Below are 21,654 nucleotides of genomic sequence, written 5' to 3'. Positions count from 1 at the left end.
CGCATAGTAAAATCTAACTGGTTGGCCGCGAGACGTCTCAAAGGCTCTCTCACTGCTAGTGAACTCAATGTAAATTTTCCGAATACTCCTGTGTATCTGAATGAGCATCTTACTACTTTGACAAGATCTATATTCAATTCAGCCAGACAACTAGTCAAAGACAAAAAACTTCACTCAGTTTGGACCGCGGATTGCAAAGTGATGGCCAAAACAGCCGTCGGCCAACGTCCATTCCGTGTCCGGGATATGGAGCATATCGCAGAGTTGAGAGAAAAACGCATCGAAACATCTACCTACGCTAACGCTGCCGCTTCGGAAGTTCCTAGAAACATGACCACCACACATCAGGAAGCCGACCAACAAAGCCCTAAATAACCGACCGGAAATACGTGTTTTTAGAAAACAATATAAGACGATTAGCTGTTAATACCTATGTAAACAAGATAATACATATTATTGTCCCATCTTTCACAAATATATATTTAGTTACTTAGAGAAGTACTAATTTTACATTATTTATTTAATTTAAAATAGAGGAATATGTTTTTCAATAAGTTGATTTGCATGTTGTTAGAAAGTATGCATAACAACTTGCAAGAGAGATTGAAAATATCAATTTCGATAACCTAAATAAAAATAGAGACAGAAATAAATGTATATAATATTCAATTAATAGTTATTTGTATATCTAGAGTGAAAAGTACGACTTTTTCTCCCTGAGGGAAAAAGTTTGAAGCCCGAGGCGAAGCCGAGGGCAACAATTTTCCTGAGGGAGAAAAAGTATTTTTCGCTCGTGATGTACACAACATTTTTCCTCCATCTACATTTTTTTATAGAAACTGCAAATTAAATCATTCTAATAACTTACGTATTGGTGACAATGTTTCCTAACAACATAACCTAAAAACTAAAACCTTAAAACCGGTCGTCTGATAGGCACTGCTGATTGCGCTATCTATCGGCCAAAGTTGTAACAATCATATCAGCTGAGCTACCAAAAATGGCTGACTCCAGATCACGCGGTTCAGATTTGAATTGCAGAATGCAGATCAAAAATATTTGTTGGCTGGTATTTTGAATAGAATAAAATATTTTAAAAATTGTATAAATTTTTATCGTCTACCAATATTAAGAATATAATATCATACAAACATATATTTCATGAGTTGATCAAATTTCTGGTTGTGGTATTGAAGTCAGTTGACTCAATGACAGACACCTCTATTAGGCTTTCTCATCTGAGCTTAGACCTTCTAACCTATTACCATGTAAGTTTTTTAAATAGAGATGCTTCCCATGTTATTTAAATGGAGTCACTTTTACTCCCTAGGGAGTTTTTCTGTTTTTTACTACCTAGAGCGAAAAAGTGACACTTTAGTATTATGTTTCAGGGAGTAAAGTAAGTACTTTAGACAGTAGGTGGAGGAAAAATTAGTTTATTCTCATGTTGTCAGAAAGAAAGCACAACTACTTGCAAGAAAGATTGGATATTTCAATTTCCATAGCCTGACTAATAATAGAGACTCAACAGGAAATATTTCCATATACTACCTACTTAATTCATTTTTCTATCATCCACTTTGTTTATTTTATTTTTATTATCAAAACATGTATTGGTTTTCCGAGTACCGTATTCCACAAAATCTAGATAGTGTTTCTGAAGCTATTGAAGCAATTCCTGTTCTGAACTGATTCCCTAGACTGTAGAAAAGAACTCAGATGAATGGTGTTTTGCTCGGTAGTCTTATCACCATTCATAACAATCTATATGAAGAAGGATAGAACGGTATACAAGCCTAGTGAATCGACTCTTATATTAAATGTCATTATATTGATGAGGTCAATCGTCTTTTATCATTAATAAGCCATGATAAGATTACATTACAAAACTTCCACCTCAAACTGATTCTTCCACTATTCTTGAGAATGAGAGATACATCATACAGCCTGCTCTTCATTAACATATTTACTGATAACTTACCTTCTGGGACACATCACAGTACCGTATTATATCATTATCATCAATTCGATAGACCAAAGTAGCGTAATACATGCAATAATCTCATTGGCACGTTATTTCGTTGGTAATTTATTAACTACACTGAATAAACCCTTTCAATCAAGTTTTCAATAGTTTCCAAAGTTTTTCCACAATAAAATTGAAAGGAAAAGTGATTAGTTGATTAGGTAGGCTACAGTAGTAAAAATAATCTAGCTCTACAGAGTATCGCTATTCATTCATTTGGCCCATCCCATATCTATTATAGTTGAAGGGATTAAACTATCAAACCAGCAAAATTGTAAATCCGCTATGATTCCCAGATTTAATTGATGACTCTTCTACTAACGATATATTATTCTTACATTAACGATATCTGCAATATGATTATATTAATGATAGTTGACTAATAGAAGCGTTAGTCGAATGACAATTATTAGACTTAGTCTATTTATTATAGACTGATTTTCATTATTCTCTCAAACCAATATTTTCTCACTCCCGCCAACCTAAGTTTTTTATATGCAATTATTTCATCTTTTATTAAAAGAAAAATATTTATTTTTTTCAAATTATTATTTAATAAAACGCATTTTATTCCAATATATAATTATTATCTACTAACGGTCTTTAAAATAATATTTATTTATTTCATTCATTTTATTTATATCTATTACGCTCCTTTTTAACATTCAACTATAGCCGCCTATAGGCTAGTCTGTATTTATGAGTCGAAGAGTAGATTAATGATGAGTGATTGACTAGCTATAAATGGGCTATTATACTTTACTACTATAGGCTTAATAATAATGCATAAATACTTATTGAGTCTCTATGCTTATAATTATATTATTGATTCTGTATTGATACAGGTGTGAACGTATAGTTATTACGATTGTGTTTAATGTTATATCTTAAGTTTTCTTTAACAAAATAGCATGTCTTGTCTCTCGTATACATTCTGAGTGCACCAGGCGGCTCGGCTTGCTTCTTATGTATTTATAAGAGATAAGAGTAATGAGCGATTTTATGGCGCCAATTGATGCGTCTCCAATTGAATAAACGGAGTATGCAGATATTAATGATTTTTCTTTAAATTATTCTACATTTAGTTTTTCTGAAAACAGAGACTATGCCGGTTTCTCAGTGATCCACCAAAACATAAGAAGTTATAGAAGAAATATAGATGAGTTTACAATTATTCTACAGAGCCTCAAACATCGTTTTAGTTGCATAATATTGACTGAGGAATGGCTAAATGACGAGAGTGACCTCTTGGAAATCCCGGGGTATACGCTCCTCAGGTCGTATAATAGCCTCAACCAGTGCAATGGTGTGGTCATATACATCGACTGTGATCTCTCAGTAACTTGCAGAGAGCTTCAGCTGGGCGGTCTGGCCACCTGTCTATCGATAAACTTTGCCTGGAAGGGAACACTCTGTGAAGTCCTTGCGGTGTATCGAAGTCCCAACTCCAGCTTACCTCTTTTCTTGAATGCTCTAGATAATTATCTCAAAGAATCAAGGAATGGGGTAATGCAAATACTTGCTGGAGATCTAAACTTCAATATCATGAACGTTGTCCCAGGTTCCATAGAGGAAAAATTCATTGACGTGATGAATGAAGCAGGACTAACAGCATGCATAGACAAGGTGACAAGGCCGGCCAGCAACACTTGCATATACCATTTTTTTTGTTAAATTGCCACTATCATTTAATGCCTCAGCTGCTATTCTCCAAACTGCTGTGTCCGACCATTATGCCATATGTTTGAGTATTCTATCAAATAAGGATGTAAAAACTACAAATAAAGATCAGTATTTCTCAAAGGTAGATTGGACAGGAATTCAGAATGCTCTCTCATTACAGAATTGGGACTCCATCTGTGATGAATCTGATGTGAGTGTTGCAACACTCCTTTCTATAGAAACTCTTCAGAATACAATTAAATTAAATACTAGAAGAATTCATGTAAATGCAAGAAATAATAAGTTGAAGCCTTGGATTAGCATAGGCTTAATCCAATCAATCAGGCATAGGGACAAATTAAAAAAGAGATTGAACAAACAACCTTTCAATGCTAACCTGAAAAATGAATTCTTACAATACCGAAATAGATTACACTCCCTGATCAAACAAGCTAAATTCAATTATTATAAAAACAAATTAGACGAAGTCTCAAACAATCCCAAGAAGTTTTGGTCAACTGTAAATGAAGTTTCTGGTAGACCTAATAAAAAGCTAGCATTTCCGGTCGATGTTTTCGCACAGGATGGGCGGACTCAACAGAATGCTACCGATGTTAGCATCAATTTCAATAAGTTTTTCGCCTCAGTGGGGAAGAGCTTGGCCGACTCGCTAACTCCTATGGGTGAGCCAGAAATGAATGATTCCGATCATGCTGTCGAGTCCCTATTTGAATTCCAGCCTGTTACACAAGATGAGCTTAAGAACGTAATTGATAGCATGAGAGGAAATAGCGCCCCAGGCCACGATAGTATACCTGCTAGGGTAATCAAAGAAAAAGTTCACATCCTCCTACACCCTATTCAACATTTAGTAAACTTGAGCTTCCAGGCAAGTGAATTTCCAGACATTCTGAAAATTTCAAAAGTAATTCCAATTTATAAATCAGGCACAATAAATAATTACACCAATTATCGTCCCATTTCACTATTGTCTATAATTTCAAAAACCCTTGAAAGATGCGTAAAGATACAATTAATGCAGTACTTGAACAGACATAACCTTCTATCCACCTCACAATACGGTTTTCAGAAATCAAAAAATTCTTCTGATGTATTATTTGATTTATCTAAATATATTGCAGATAATATAAAAACGAGGAACAAAGTAATTATTACCTATCTTGACCTAGCAAAAGCATTTGATTCAGTCGACAGGGAGAAGCTCTTGACAAAACTGGAGATGATGGGTATCAAACAACCAGCTCTACAGTGGTTCAGGAGCTACCTGAAAGACAGAATTCAATATGTTCAGATCAATGATAGTTTGAGTGGCCTGGAGCAAGTTGATTACGGGGTTGTGCAGGGGAGTACTCTTGAGCCTATTCTCTTCCTGATATATGTTAATAATCTACCACTGCTGAGCATCAAAAGTAAACTTTTTCTATTTGCTGATGATACGGCTGTGGTCTCAACTGGTAAATTATGGGACGACGCATACAGGAACGCTACAGCTGACTTGTCTAGAATTAAGGCCTGGTTTGACCACAACTCTTTGACTGTCAATATCAGCAAGACCAAGTAGGGGAGGTAAGTCTAAAATGACATACCATTTTGATTTTACCTGATAACTGTCTATACAATTACAAATAGAACACAGTTACCTTGGTAAATTACTATGCAGATATATATTAAACAGTTTCCAGTGTTTTTATCATATTTAATTTATATAGCTCTTTGAATTATTAATTTTTAAAAATGTCTGGAACTATGTCATTTTAGACATAGTTGAGGGTAAAATGACATACCACTTTAATATCATGGTAAGCTTATTAAATATGTGTAAAAAACATGCCAATGTTTGAGAAATTCACACATTTATTAATACATAACAAACTGAAAATAAAAATAAAATAATAATGGAGATAAGACAATGTATTTGTAGATATTTGAGTAATATTTTTGTTATTTACACAGTTCACAAACAAATATTTTTGCTCTCTTGCTCAGTCCTGTGCACTCCAAACGGGCCCAAAGTTTACACTTCATACACTGGAGCCACATTTCCCTTGATTTGGACATAGAATACAGTTCATTACAAAAAATGCAGGGATGGTCCTGTTCTTCAGTCTCTTCAAAATCATCTTCTTCAAAGGCATCCTCTGCTTCAAACTCCAATCGCTTTTTCACCTGTCTTGCACTTTGCCTTTGTTCTTTTTCTTCTTTTCGGCTTTTTTTCTCCTTCTGCTCTTTTATAAAAGGTGAGCTGGTCAAAAGAGCTTCGTGCTTTTTTCTGTCTTTTTGCTATTGGGCTTGGAATAAGAGGCACAGGAGAAATCTCAGCCACAGCTAATTTCCTTCCGCTAGTGGATGGGTTTTGATTGATCTGCAAAGCAGCCGAAGTTGTTTCAATGGCTTCCATGATGGTGGTTTCTCTATTATCGACATTCTCTTCACCTTCTCCCAAGAGTCTTCTGGTTGTTTCGGAGGCAACAAACATATGGTCAGGGAAAATATCAGGGTTGAAAGGGTACAGCCCAGTACTCAAAAACCCTTTCTCTGCATTCAAGATTGTAGCAGCTTTTCCATAAGCTGGAGAAAAAATGGAGCATATTTGGTAAACAGTTATCACCCTACCAGGATGATTCCTCATCCATTTTTGAGCCTCCTGATTGTAATAAGTTTTTAGGGGTCCAAAAAATGTTACATCGAGTGGTTGCATTCGATGAGTGCAGTGTGGGGGCAAACAAACCAAAACAATGCCATTTTGTTTGGCAAATTCAAGTACTGCAACATCTTTGTGGCTTCCATGACCATCAACTATCAATAAAATTTTGTCTTCAGTAGAAGGTTTTGCATGCTTTGTGACATGCTCAAGCACTTTAACGAACAGCTCTCCTGTCATCCAGCCCTTCTTTTGTACAAGTCCAATAGAGCCTGTAGGAGCACTATCAATCAGTTCATTTTTGAAATTTTTTCTTGCAAAAATGAAAACAGGTGGAATGTAATGTCCAGTAGCGCTCATAGTACACACAACAGAAACATGTGATCCTCTTTCTCCACTTGTTATTGTTCCCACTTGTTTTTTTCCAGTTGTTGCAAATACTTTTGAGGGGTCGTGCACAGTAGATAAAGCTGATTCATCCAGATTATAAATTCTATTTGCTGAGATGTTCATTGAGCCGAGAACACTTTCATAGGTATTGAAAAAAGATTTCACACTTTTCTGGTTGAAGCCAGATGCACGAGAAAAACTAGTACCCTCAGGCTTCCTTAGAGAAATCCCAGGATTTCTTCTACGAAATCCTAACAGCCAATCGCATCCTGCAGCTTCTTTTTCACAATTAAATCTATTAGGAATTCCATTTTTTTCAGCAATTTGGAAGGCAAGCTTACGAACATCAGAAGCTGAAAGTCCAAAGCCCCTGGATTCCAACAGTTTGATGTGCTCAAGCAACTCCTTTTCTGTAGCCACATCAAATGTTGGTTGATAACGACCTAAACCTTTTTTTACACCTTTAAATATTTTATTTTTACCCCCCTCTACCCTCCTCCTTAAAGTTGCCTGGGGAACTCCAAACGTCTTAGCAGCTTTCAGCCATCCCATGGTTTTTTCCTCGATTGCTTTGATAGCATTAGCCATTGACTCCTCACTCCATGACTGTCTGTTGGATTTCCTCTTGTATTTTCCCATCTGAAACAAAACAAGAATAGAAGGTAAGTTAGGAAAAATGTTGTGGAGAATAACAGATTTAGAGAAAGCATTGAGTCCCATATAGTAATTCTACTGTGATGTTATGTTCTGAAGATAGAGAAAGACATATTTCTTATTCAAGAAAAGTTCTCATCAAACTTGCACTTTCAAATTTACATTCCTCAGTAAAAGAAATTCAACTGAGTTTAGCCTACTGATGTGATGAGGCATTCAGAAAGATTAGTTATAGGACCAATATAGTCAACTAATAAGATGACTAGATGATGTTGAGAAATTGAAACATAAAAAATGGATGCTCTAGGCTAAAATGACATAGTATGTCATTTTAGCCTAGAGCGTCATATGTCATTTTACCCTGACATACACTATTTGAGAAAAATGAGAATTATTCATTAATAAACATTGTTCAGAGGCTTTTTAGTTACGAATTCTTTTGCAGACAAGTCCAAAGAATAAGACAACTTATAAAAAGATGAGGTTTGTCCTTACCTTGCGAAAATACTAGGGTAAAAATCTCGTTCCCTCAAAAATTTGAGGTTAGTCCAAACAATCAACTCACAGATAGCAGGCTCTTGCAACTGAACTGGAGCTGTGCCGATCAGCTGGAGAGTTTGAAATGGCTGTATACCAACTGCTGCACAAGAAATTTCTCTTCCCCCTTTCTGAAAATTACCTTTTATTGCAAAACAGCCTAGTATGTCATTTTACCCTGGTATGTCATTTTAGACATACCTCCCCTACATGCCTATAGTAACCCGTAATCAGCAAGATCCAGGACACAAAGACCTGAAACTCCACTCATGTGGGGACTCTACTTCAATTTCCTGCAACTGTGAAAACTTAGAAAGAGTTAATCAATATAAGTACCTTGGGATAACAATTGATAACACCTTAAGTTGGGGTCCGCACATCCAGTTGGTGAAGCAGCGACTTAGAAGGCTACTGTATGATTTTTCCCAGTTGAGTCAAGTTTTGACTAAGAAGCAGTGTAAGACAGTCTATTACGCATACGTCCAGTCTATTATACAGTATGGCATACTGGTTTGGGGAGGCCTTCCTGCTACCCTCCTTGAACCGCTTGCGGTGTCGCAGAGACAAATTATCAAAACTGTTTTAAATAAGGAATGCCGATATCCAACAGCACAACTTTTTACAGAATTTACAGTTTTAAATTTAAGGCAATTGTACATTAAATCTTTATTGATCTACCTAAAAACTAATAAACTTAAAATTTTATCAGATATTTTACATACCTATCCTACACGGTATAGAGCTAACTTCGGTTTTGCGACGCCGCAGGTGGTTCATGGAGTGAAGCTGAGGACACCTTTTTATTTGGCTCAAATGGTCTATCGTAATTTGCCCGCTGAGATAAGAACTGATATGGATGAATGCAGTGTGGCTGCATTCAAGCGTAAGGTGGAGGGGTGGCTACACCGCCTGGGCTGAGAGTCGTCAGAAAGCCTGCTTCAGTCTGTTTATTTGCACTAAGATCATCTCTATTAATTTGATAGCTTTTCTTATACATACATAGATTTTTTTTCATTTTTGAGAGCTTATAAATTTTCATAACTTACCTTTCTTCTCTTTATATTTACCACACACTTTATTTAATCGTTTATAGATTTAGCCTACATATCTTCATTACTATATTCTTTTTAATGGTCACTGGGGAATCGGCTGGTTTCTGTTCCTCGGTAATTTTTTTTTATATGAGAAGCTACCATTATTTTTTGCAATAAGTATATACAATAGTTATTTGTGCAACTAGTGCGCAAAGTGACAGTTTGCTGCACCGAAAGAAACGTAATGGTTTCTTGAGTGCAGCAGAGGTACTTTGCGCACGTATTTCACATTAAGTTTTTCCTACAGTTACCATTGAATATGAAAAGTGGGTAATTATGGGTAAAATTGCCTGAAATGCATCAAATGTTTTTCTGTGTAATTTTATTATTGATAAAAACCTTAATTTATTGTCAAATTGAATAAAAATGTTGTCCTTGGTTATAATATATACTTAATAATTTGCGCGTTGTGCTTCGTTGCACCTCTGCTCACTATAGCAGCCCAGTCACTGTTACCAACTTCATTTTGATTTTGCTGCACTGTTGCTCCATATAACCTACTAAGTATTTTGTGTTGCCATGTTGCAAATCTGGAGTGCAGAAAAATTTTTCCCGCACTAGAGCGGAAAAGTGATTCTTTGCGTTCTGTAATCAGTGCAGCAATGGCCACTTTTCAACCTAACTGTAGGAAAAATATATTTCACTCGTGCAATCTCAAGAATTTATTCATATTTCAATTCTCGAATCTGTATATGTTACTCTTATCAATCTTTTTCTGTTTATGAAATTTCGTCAATGAACAATGTAATAGGTAATATTTAATTTCATAATTATAATACAAACTATCTTATACTCACCTTCTTGTTAACAAAGCCGGACATTCTATTACCTATATAATATTATGAATAGACTATTGGCTACCCACTGTAACAAGAACCCACCCACTACACAGAAGAATAGTCTTGTAGGGGTATTCCAGTAAAACATGCTCTGTAATACAATGTAATCTGTATTTTGTATGGAATAAAGAATATTTGAATTTGAAAATTATTCTTTCAAATGACAATAAGATGATATTATTATAAATGTTTTAATTATTGAATAATAAACAGTAAACACAAATAATGAAAAGTTTTTGATCAGCTGTTTTAGCACACTTGAAATTTGGCAAATCTGAATGTCAACGTCAACAATGCTTGTTGTCATCGACTTCGGAAGTTTAGGTTACAAGTTCTATCTTACTCTGAAAATAGAATTTGAATAGTTTATAATATTTATATCTTATTTGTATTTCATTCATCCAAATAAAATGATAGTATATTATTGCAGAATACTTTATACAATTCTAGAAGCATAAACTGATTCCGTTACAAAAACTATTATTGTTAAAACGTTCAGCACCATGGATATTGCCCAAGTAGTTCCAAAATTATCCACCAGGTTTCGTGATAAACGATTAAACGCAGGTTTGAGGTTAGATCCTATTATACTCTGAAAATTGAATTTGAATAGTTTATAATATCTTATTTGTATTTAATTTATCCAAATAGAATGATAGTATCTTATTGCAAAATACTTTATTCAATTGTAGAAGCATAAACTGATTCCGTTTCATATACTATTTTGTAAACACGTTCACATCAAATCAGAATCAGCTGACTTCAAGGTTATTTTACCGCCCTAGGGCCGTAAAAATTTTACCGGCCTGGTCAGAAAACAATCACTTTTGGCCTCCATATGACACACGAAAACCAGCTTATTACATCCAAGTGGGGCGAAAACTAATTTTTTCCATATTGTAAACGTTTTTTCATGTTTAATAAATACCTCTGACATGAATTACATGACAGATAAAAAATATAAAAAATAAAATGCTATGACCGACACGCGAGCCTAGAGCTCAAGTAAGTAGGCATCCCTCAAGAAAAAAATCACATTGGGGGCTAGTTGACATTTTTACGAATATAAATCTCATGTATGTATTATATAAATATTTAATGAATAGTCTTAATCACTGTCAAATTCTTGGTAGTGATAACGGGTCCTAATGAAAGTTCAGCATATTTTTGAAAATAATACGAGCACATGGTAAATAACTAATTATATATTCAATTTCAAGTAGATCAATAATGTATACATAATGCTTTCAAATATAATCAGTAACTATTTTAGTAGTTGAACTAGGGCCAAAACTACTTGAAAAGGCATCTGAAAACTGTTTGTGCAGCTCCTTCAATCGACAGTTGTTATGCAGAGTCATGTGTGAGCAGGCAACGCGAAGACAGTCCATTAAAAACTTGCCATTCTTCACTATGAGAGGTCTCTGTAAAATATAATAACATTCTTAAATGATATTTTCATGATTCACAAAATATTAATATTATTAGAGATTCCAAATAGAAAGACGATTGAAATTGGCCTATAACCATCCTCGGTTAATTAAGAATCTATATGCGAAATTTCAAGTTGATCAGTTCAGTAGTTCAGACGTTATAATGCGGCAAACATAATAATTATGTTTTTTCAGACATAAAAAAAATTCTATCCCGTACGTTTATAAGCCAGTTCTTTCCTTATAGAATAGTGTAGATATTAATTATAATTATATAATTAGATATAATTATTATACTATTAGAATGATGTAGATATAGTAATCTCAAGTATAGATAAAAGAGCAACGAGTTATAAAATAATGTTCTTAATAAAATCGGCCAAACTTGAATGAAATACACTTTTTTTATGTATTTGAACACGACATGCAGTCGATTATTAAGTAAATATTAAAAACTTTTACTTACTGACTGAAGTACTTTCAATCGTCTAGCGATCATTTTGAACAGTGTAGACCGGAAATGTTTTGATGATTAGGAAGATTTGTGGTGTTTATTATGTGATCAAAAAGTTTGTTGGATTTGAAATTCAGCTGTTCATTTAGTATGTTGTTACTGTCTAGGATGGTGGCTTTATAAATTTCAAACTGTTCTGCTGTATTTAATTCATGTCCATTCCTTTTTACTTTCAATATTGTAAGGTTGGTATCTAGGTTTGTGTAGGAGTGCCCGGTTTCATTTAAGTTTTTAATATTTACTTAATAATCGAATGCATGTCGTGTTCAAATACATAAAAAAGTGTGTTAATACAAAGCAGCTCGGAATGGATCAAGAAACCATCACCTTGAATGAAATGTTTTTATAACTAATGTATAGCAACATTTCAGTTATAAAATGTAATTCAACTTTAAATTAAAACTTAAATAAAACATGTTACTTTGCTTCAACTGGTATCACAGTTTGGGGTACCTATTTCTACATTATTATACCGGGTGTCCCACGAGGAGGTTTACACGTTTGATTTTATATTACGTGCCCATTCATGCACCGAACTTTCTTAAATTTTACACAGTTTACAAAGTAGGTTCAAAATATTCTGGGATAATCTCAACTCCCTAACCTTTGTAGAAACAAAATGGCGGCATATTGAAAAAAGATTCTTTGAAAACATTAAAAAGGTGTTTTTGGTTTTATAAAATATTTTTATTGTTGCACTTTAGGGCAATATAACTTTTGAATAAAACAACTAGAACAAGGCCTAATAAAAAGCCTTTAAAGTTCAAAATTATTGAAATTGAAACTCATCCACAGCAACACACTGATAACAGCACTTAAGAAATGATTCGTAAGCTCTTACAAAGAAACTCCCCGGTATCCGAAGTTCCTCTTCTATATACGGTATACTAGTTTTAGTTCTTTAGGGCAAATAGTAGTTTTAGTTCCACATCATTATTGAATTTATGGGTATCCTTCTCCTATGGATAAGACTTTCTCCTTCAAGTAACCCATAAAAAGAAGTCACAAACAGTTGAGTCTGGTGATCGGGGTGGCCAATCTAAAAAATCACTTCCACGACCAATCCAACGGCCATGAAGTTTGTCATTTAGTAATTGCTTAACATGATTTGCGAAATGAGGTAGAGCACCATTTTGTTGGAAGATTGCTTGATCCATTTCTGGTACCATCAAATGAGGCAATACTACTGCAACGTAGTAAACAAATAAGATAATAACTCATGAAAGTAGTAAGGGAATAATTGGTAAAATTTTAATATGCCTCCATTTTGTTTCTACGAAGGTTAGGGAGCTGAAATTTTCCCAGAATATTTTCAGAACCTACTTTGTGAACCGTGTAAAATTTAAAAAAATTCGGTGCAAGAATTGGCACGTAATATAAAATTAAACGTGTAAACCTCTTCGTGGGACACCCGCTATAATTATATTCTCATATTTTCTGCAAACTATTTATTATTGTAAAAATTAAACAATTCAATAATAATTATTTATCAGGTCATAGTTGATAATACATCAGTATTATTATTATTATAGTTCTATTATACATCACATATTGAGCGATAAACTATAATATTTATATGACATACATTATTTATCAAGAACCAACTGGAAAAATACAAATATTATAGTAATATTTTGAATAATAACTAGTAGTTTTACGCAACACAAAATTTAAATTACATACAGATCTTTCACCGAGAATGAAAAGCTTATAAGGAATGAAAAGCTTATAAGGAATGAAAAGATTGTCTCCTGTATATTCAACAGTTTTTTTTATAATTTAAATGAAATCTTGACCATAAAAACTTACCTGATTTACTAATTTTTCCGAGCGTAATGACGCCAAGACGTGCTTCAGCTGAGCTGAGAATACATCGTAGATAACTTTGTCCAAGGAATGCATAGAATCAGTGGACACTAAGAGTAAGCCATCCTTCAATACCGATATAAACAATTTGGTGAAGGCAACCGTATTGCTTGTTAGTTCCAACCACCATTCTCCTGTGAATTGACAAGCATAGTAAGCATTTTGTATCATAGATTACATTGTTTTCCGTTTACAGACGGTTGTTCTACCGAACAAGAAGATGATTATATATAATCAATAGTGTAGAGATTTTCTATAATTTATTAAACATTCAAGTAGCCCTATAGAAATAATTGATAATTAACAGTGAAGATCGTCAGTTAAATTTCACGAAATGATAATAACAATATATGTGATAATGATATTGAAAACATCATACAAAAAAAATGTTTATTTATTATTTACATGAATTAAATAATCAGCATACATATGTATTTACTACATCGTCTCCAACAGTCAAGAGCAAGTCATTAACATAAATTATAAACAATGTGGGTCCTAATATGGATCCCTGGGGTACCCCTGATTTGATAGGCAGATATTTTGAAAAAGATCCATTAAAATAAACCGATTGGTACCTCCCTGACAAATATTCTTTAAAAAGTTGTAAATCATACCGGCCAATGTGCAATTAAGACATTCCTCTAGAGTATATGTGTGATGTAAATCGCTCATACAGCTTCACCATAGCCTATGAACTGTGTGTAATCTCAGGTTTAAGCATGTGATGAAATGTAATGCACAATAACAGCCATGTTTTGAAAAGTTTCAAACTCCATGTGACACCAAATATCCAATCATAAGAATTTTTTATTCACAATTTCGTGAATGAAGATTGTTAATTTTTGATTACCTGTCTGAAACTGGTGCAGATCCATGAGTCCATGACTGGTGAACTCAGCATTCATCCTGAGCAGTGCTTGCCTGGAGACCACATTGAGAGGATGCCACGAGTCTTCTGCAGCTCTCAGCTTCACTGCATCCACCAGCTTGTCTCTAGTTTCAACCAGGGCTCTCGTGATAGGCGAGCTCAACTGACCTTCCAATTGAAAACACACATCGATTCCAAGATCGTTGAGCTATGCAACAAATAAAAAATTATTGACATAATTATTTATTGACAAAAGAAATCTACAGATATTAATGCAATAGTAATTGATTTGGTTAGAACTGAAAGATTTATTGATTGCTTTTTATCTGATGTGCAAAACAGCATTATAATACATATTCAAATAATAAACAAAATAAACACAATATAATTATAGTGGAAACAATAGTTCACTGTAAGAAGTAAATAAAAGAATATTGTTATACTCAAAAAGATAAATAATCAAGATGTTTTGAAAAAAAAGAAAAATGAAAGTTGGGGAATAAGAAGAGATCAGAAAGAAGAATATAAAATAAAAGCTTATACAATTCTTACTAGAGGAAAGGGAAGAAAAGATCTTACTAAGAGATGATAGCAAGAAAAAAGAAGTAAAAATATTCCAATACCTGTTCACATTGCTCCCTAACGAGTGTAACACATTCAGCCAATGTGGAAAGACCTGACTGAGGCACGAATATTTGTTTGATGAGATGGGATGTGAAATGAATCAATTCCTGGCTCACCCAAACTGTGAACACTGGAAGAAAAAGTATTCATATAAAAATATTGTTCATTTTATCATGATAAAATATCAATTAAAACGCATAAGCTTTCAGAATGCATCAATATGCTGATAGTGAATGTTTTTCTGGCTTCAAATTTATCAAGTTTTTTATATTTTTCAATTTATTAATGCATTTTCAAGTGTAATAATAATTTGTTTCATCTTTCTGATCAACCGAGAAACAAAATTTTTAGTATAATGTATATTTGGACAGTAAATTTTTGTGATTTTTATAAAAGTGTTTTCATAACCTCATTTGGACTATTTTTATCAAAATTAGGGAGAGGAACAGTTTTGGGTTTATCCTGTTGATTCTCTCCCAATCATTAATTTGATGTTGTGATTAAGGAATGTAATAAATGAAATGAAATGAAATACAAAATATTTGCGTGAAGTATACAATGTAGTAAACAGTTAGATAATGATTGATTAAATGAGTAGATATAGGTAGGCAAACAAAATGCCACTTAAAATTCTCAACATTATTTATTTCTGTAGTTCTCAAGCAAAACATGAATGGAATATTTTCTAAAAATGAGTTTTTCTTACTTAAGGATAATAATTCTCAATTAGGACGTAACAGAATATTTTCAAACAACAAATATCATTGGACCATGTTGCTAGTTATAAATAATTGTATAGAATGACTAATCTTCTAATAAATGAGTAACATCAAAATAAATAAATGAGTATCTTGTAGAATAATTTCAAATTCAAATTCAAAGGTTGATAATATAAATTACACAATGTGGAGCTAAATAAATTGTTTCTAATTTGAGTGGAGAGAAATCAATCTATTTCAGAATTTATTACCTGATGCTATTTCAGGACAATTTGAAAACGTCCTGATCTGAAATTCTCGAATCATTTCCGACAGATTTGAGAAGAATATTCTACTGAGACGCTTTACATAGACAACAGCCGCGCCCTCTCTCTTCACTCGTTTCATTTGCGTTTTCAGAATACTCGAACATAATTTGAGAAACAGATCGCATGCCTGTAAAAAGAAAGATACTTTGATAATGAGGATTCAAAAGACTTGCAAAAATTTAATTGCGGATGATGCCCACATAAGCTATTTGATTGTGCTTGGGTAAAGGAATCAGAGCCTGGGTGATTGATGAGATGAACGTCCATGGCTACCAGCGGGATTCAAACCCAATATCAGGTAGTGCTAGTAGACAGAAGGACCTTGGACCGCTCGAATAACCTGGCTGGGTTCAAAAGATTTATTTTAATGATGACTTGTAGTAGAATAATTATATCAAATTTAATTCAAATTTTTCATTACATAAAATAATTAAATTATTACGAAATCGCTCTTTGATACACCAGATAGCACCATGAGGTGTGAAACTTGAAAGTATATTGACATTTATATTCTGAATATGAATCTCTTATTGCAATGCCGCCGGCCATGAATCGGTGTAAGAGACAATACAGATTATTATTCAAAACAACAAAAAGTGATGTATTAATTATTAAATTAGCTAGGAACATCACACAGAATTCAGAAAAATAATGGAATTCATGGTCTAGACATGCGGCCATATTGAGCGTTGAAAAATTTGTTTACTTGCTGAGAGCCCGAGCTGATGACCATAATATAACGTGTTATTAGTATGTGGAATACATTGTATAATGTTATATTCGTCTATAGCAAGCTCAATATAAAAAATCTGGTGTGGCGCACTCACACAACTTTCCTTGCCGTTATGAGAATTGATCACCTGACGCTAGTGTTCCCGCGCATCAAAAGTCTACTATTCAAAGATTTGATCCAGCTGATGACAGGGTACTAACGCTGGAGACCCACGAGGTCTGCGATCTCTTCATAGTGAATCATTTAATAGAATCAACAGTTGCCAACAGTTTGCAATTATTGGATAATCACATTTTCTCGAATTTAAAGCTTATTTTCAATTTTAGGTGAAAATGTTACTGGACATTAATTGTAGAGATTCTCATGTTCAATCTTTTCCATCCGAAATTTCTTGTTTAAATTGTATCTGGAGCCTGATAATTGAGAATCTAAAATCAAACTTTGCATAGATGGGGCGGAGCTCCTGAAATTTTTACAGATTTGGGACTTGTGGCAGTTGATAGAGCTTATCGATGACTATGTCAAGTACAACTTTAATCAAAATCGTTGGAGCCGTTTTCGAGAAAATCGCGAAAAACCCTGTTTTTGACAACATTTTCGGCATTTTAGCCGCCATCTTGTATCGCATTTCATCGAAATTGTTCGTGTCGGATCCTTATATTGTAAGGACCTTACGTTCCAAATTTCAAGTCATTCCGTTAATTGGGAGATGAGATATCGTGTACACAGACGCACATACACTCATACACACACACACACACACACACACACATACAGACCAATACCCAAAAAACACTTTTTTGGACTCAGGGGACCTTGAAACGTATAGAAATTTAGTAATTGGGGTACCTTAATTTTTTTCGGAAAGCAATACTTTCCTTATCTATGGAATAGGGCAAGGAAAGTAAAAATATTGTATAAAAATAGCTCCCGATTAAAAACCCAATATGGCCAAATTAAAATTGTTGCCCTGACCAGTTTTTACAGACCTTGATGGAATTGGTGTGTCAAACGGTTTTATTACCTGAGTAGTTTTTCCCAGAAGATTGAGTAAACGCATTGCTCGACGTGAAGCTCTTAATCCGCCTTGCAAAGATTTATCAGGAGATACTGAAAGCTCTGAAGTTAGGACACTAATCAAAGAGTTGATACGAAGATCTAGTTTTTTCCTGAAAACCACAAAGAGAATACAAGGATTGGGTTTTATCACAGTATAGAGTATCACTGTATTGTTTTATCAAAGAGCAAAAGCATAGAATAAGACAACTTTATAAGTTTATGTTTTATTATTTTATTGATTCAATGATACAAAATTATTATGTAAAACAATTTGGGGAGTATCAACAGGCACAGCCCAAAACTGTTCCTCCCCCGAATTTTGATTCATTAGAATAGTCTAGAAAATAGGTTATGTTTTCTTCACTTTATAAAATTTTGTCTCATTTTCTCACTAAACACTTGCAACAATAAAATTTGAATTTAGAAAGATTAAGATCCGAATTGAAAACAAAATTCCTTCTACTTACCACTCAAAACTGTAAAATAAATATTAATTTGAAATATTTTGTTCCGAAAATCAAAACAATCTTCTCCACTAGAAGCACAGATGGATAAATTGTGTATTTTATCAATTTTTAAATTGATGGATTCTCTTATGTATTATGTGTTTATATACTTATAAGTTTTCTCTGGCTATAGATTTAATATTCATTGCATAAACATCTAAATTGGTTAACGGAGATGAACATTTTTTGTCAATTCCAGAGAGTGCTAAGCTTGAGTGTTCAAGGGTGTATTAGAAAGGGCAATATTCTGGGAGATAAACAAAAGAAATGGAGAAGAATCAAGAGAATTAAATAAGCTGCAAGTCTTCTCCATCAATTAATCGAAATATTCTTTAAAATCAAATAGATTACGATAGCATGAATGCAACATGTCATGTATAATGTAAACTTCATATAAACCCGATTATAATGTAAAGGGAGAAAAATACGCATTAGCCTGTAAGAAGAGATACTGATAAAGACGGAATTCTCAAGGAAGCAATTAATTCTTGTTTTTAAGATTGACAATTCATACAAAAATAGAAATAAATTACATGAAAATTGAAAAGACACCAACCACTTAGTTTTTTATAATAACATAAAATTTGAATAGACACCAACCATTTCGACACCACCAACAATCATTCATCCAAGTTTATTGATATTTCTCTACAATCTACAATAATAGGATAAATGATTGATTTGTTGAATTCTTACTTGAGATCTAGGTTGGCCGGATTCTGAGGCGCCTTCTCTAGATACTGTTTGCTTCGTTGGATGAGTGCGTGCGCATCCTCGTAGTGCCTCTCGACAATCAGCACATCAAGGTCATCCGGCACCTCCAGCAGCCACTCGGGAGTCTCCTCCATCGAGTCGTAATCGTGATCTGAGTCCGGATCTCCAAATGCTAAACAACACAACAAATAATACGCATTACAAATCAAAATTTTATAAAATAATTGAGATTTAGGAGTTCATAGAAAAAAAAATTCACAAAATAATAGTTGTTATGATATGTAAGATCAAATCAATTCAAATTTATTTCCTCAAAGAAAAAATATATATCAGCATATGAAACTATACATTAATAATTTTAAACTTTTGCACAGTCAGAGCTTAAACTGAATTTGATCAGCTGGTCACTCAAACTCAAAATAAACCACATTATATCGGTAATGAAATGATAATTATTTAATCATTTTTGAAATGAAATTTAGTTTTAACTGTGCAAACGGCACTAAATAATATAAAACTTAAAGCTTATCTCATTTAATAATATAGCATTCAAATTGATGCTAGATATTATTCTTACGAATCAAATAGTATATCTTCTAATACCAGCACTATTGGCAAAATAGATTACAACAAATTATTACAATGCCTCGAAAATGAGTCCTGGACTGGTGTGATGGATAACAACGACATTCAAACCCTCGTACAATCTTTTGAACAAACACTTATTACCCACATAGAAAATGCAACCACTCAAATCAAGGTATCACACAGAAACAGACCATTAAAAACTGGATCACCCAAGGATTAATTAGAGCTATACAGACTAGGAACAAAATGCACAAAAAACTACTGAAACAAGCTAATAACAATGAGCTAAAAGAACTCTATACTCGCTATAGGAATACTTTAAACAAATTATGAAGGAAACCAAAATCAATTACTATAGAAATAAATTGGATCAAAGTAGGGGTAATGCTAGGAAAACATGGAACACAATAAACGAGATACTTGATATCAAGAAGAGAGCTTGAATAATGATATTGATCCTGAAGTCCTGAACAAACATTTTTCATCTATTGGTAGGAAGTTGGCAGAAAAGCTAAACAACGAAAATGTAACCAATATACAACCTCAAATCAGTCATCATAATTCTAACAACTCACAAATTGATTTCCATAACTCTTTTTTCCTATTCCCGACAAATGAATCAGAGATTATTCAAACGATAAAAACACTGAAATCAATTCAGCACCAGGCGTAAATAACATAAGTAACAGTTGTTTAAAAAACATAGCTCACAGCATTGCTAAACCTGTAAATATCATAATTAACAGATGCTTTGAAGAAGGTTCTTCCCAGATGAATTCAAAGTAGCCAAGATTGTACCTTTGTATAAATCTGGTGATGCTAAAAATCCGACTAATTATCGTCCGATAAGCTTGCTCAGCGGTATTTCAAAGGTTATGGAAAAAATATAAAAAAGCGTCTTACACAATATTTGAGATTGAAAGATTTTATTCATCCCAGCCAATTTGGTTTTCAAGAAGGCAAAAATACAGAGGATGCTATCTCGTTACTAGTAAAACTTTAACTGAAAATTTTAGTAGAAGAAAGAAATCTATTGCAATATTTATGGACCTCACCAAAGCATTTGATACTATTCCACATTCAAAACTTTTGGAAAAACTTAACCGTATTGGAATTCGAGGATTACCCTTAAATCTTTTCTCAAGTTACCTGAGAGGGCGATCACAGATATTATCAAATGGGAATAAATCCAGTACTGAATATATGCTCGACTATGGTTTGCCACAAGGAACTGTTCTTTCTCCAATCTTATTCATAATATACATAAATGACCTCTTGAACCTGCACTTGAAAAATGGTCAAGCAATTTCTTTTGCCGATGACACTACTCTAATTTTTTCTGGTCAAACTTGGGAGGCAGCTAGAACTAATAATAATAATAATAATAATAATAATAATAATAATAATTTATTTCTCGTAAAAAAGAAAAATCACAATTACAATTTCAAATGAAAACATATAACATAACAGTATGAAGAAACATTTCAATTTTCAATGAAATTATATAACAAAATAATCATACAATTGCTTCCTTATCAGAGAAATTAGGTACTCCCGAGGATTCCTTTATGGGAGTTACCAGCAAATAGTTTTAGTCATTTAGAAAAATTATAAACCTATAAATAATAATTACTACATCCCTGTCGCGAAGAAAACTGTTAGGTACTAGAATCAACAAAACTTGTCTTCTCTATTTAAAAACAAACAATATAATTACTCTTCTACTTACATCCATTCATCATAAGGTGAAAAATTCAACTTAACGTATCCCTTGCCATCTATCTATTCTAGAGCAATCTTAGGGCACTTAATCACTTATATCTACACTCTCCAACTTGGGTTGTTTTACCTTGAA

General features: G+C 33.4%; 2 protein-coding genes across 5 annotated transcripts in view; both read right to left on the bottom strand.

The window, feature by feature from the left end:
• Window positions 1-5,852: 5,852 nt before the first annotated feature.
• LOC120350826 lies at window positions 5,853-8,142 on the bottom strand. The gene is made up of 2 exons (XM_039425718.1): window positions 7,890-8,142; window positions 5,853-7,379 (listed from the first exon to the last, which is right to left on the bottom strand). The coding sequence occupies exon 2, from the start codon at window positions 7,377-7,379 to the stop codon at window positions 5,853-5,855; it is 1,527 nt and encodes a 508-aa protein (XP_039281652.1). The 5' UTR covers window positions 7,890-8,142.
• A 2,909-nt stretch (window positions 8,143-11,051) lies between these two features.
• Window positions 11,052-21,654, bottom strand: part of LOC111046811 (exocyst complex component 8) — a 35,516-nt gene continuing 24,913 nt past the window's right edge. For 2 of the 4 annotated variants that reach the window (XM_039427180.1, XM_022332449.2), the window contains exons 7-13: window positions 19,194-19,383; window positions 17,957-18,101; window positions 16,143-16,326; window positions 15,172-15,302; window positions 14,531-14,756; window positions 13,621-13,811; window positions 11,052-11,288 (exon numbers count right to left, since the gene is read on the bottom strand). In XM_039427180.1, coding sequence (XP_039283114.1) covers window positions 11,112-11,288; window positions 13,621-13,811; window positions 14,531-14,756; window positions 15,172-15,302; window positions 16,143-16,326; window positions 17,957-18,101; window positions 19,194-19,383 — 1,244 coding nt within the window. In that variant the 3' untranslated portion in view covers window positions 11,052-11,111. The remainder of the gene's footprint in view (window positions 11,289-13,620; window positions 13,812-14,530; window positions 14,757-15,171; window positions 15,303-16,142; window positions 16,327-17,956; window positions 18,102-19,193; window positions 19,384-21,654) is intronic. The other 2 variants (XM_039427181.1, XM_039427182.1) reach the window with 1 other exon arrangement.

This window comes from Nilaparvata lugens, chromosome 4, assembly GCF_014356525.2.
Source record: "Nilaparvata lugens isolate BPH chromosome 4, ASM1435652v1, whole genome shotgun sequence".
Classification (NCBI taxonomy): Eukaryota; Metazoa; Arthropoda; class Insecta; order Hemiptera; family Delphacidae; genus Nilaparvata; species Nilaparvata lugens.
The sequence above is the reverse complement of the archived record's forward strand: the minus strand, read 5'-3'. Positions and strand labels throughout refer to the sequence as shown.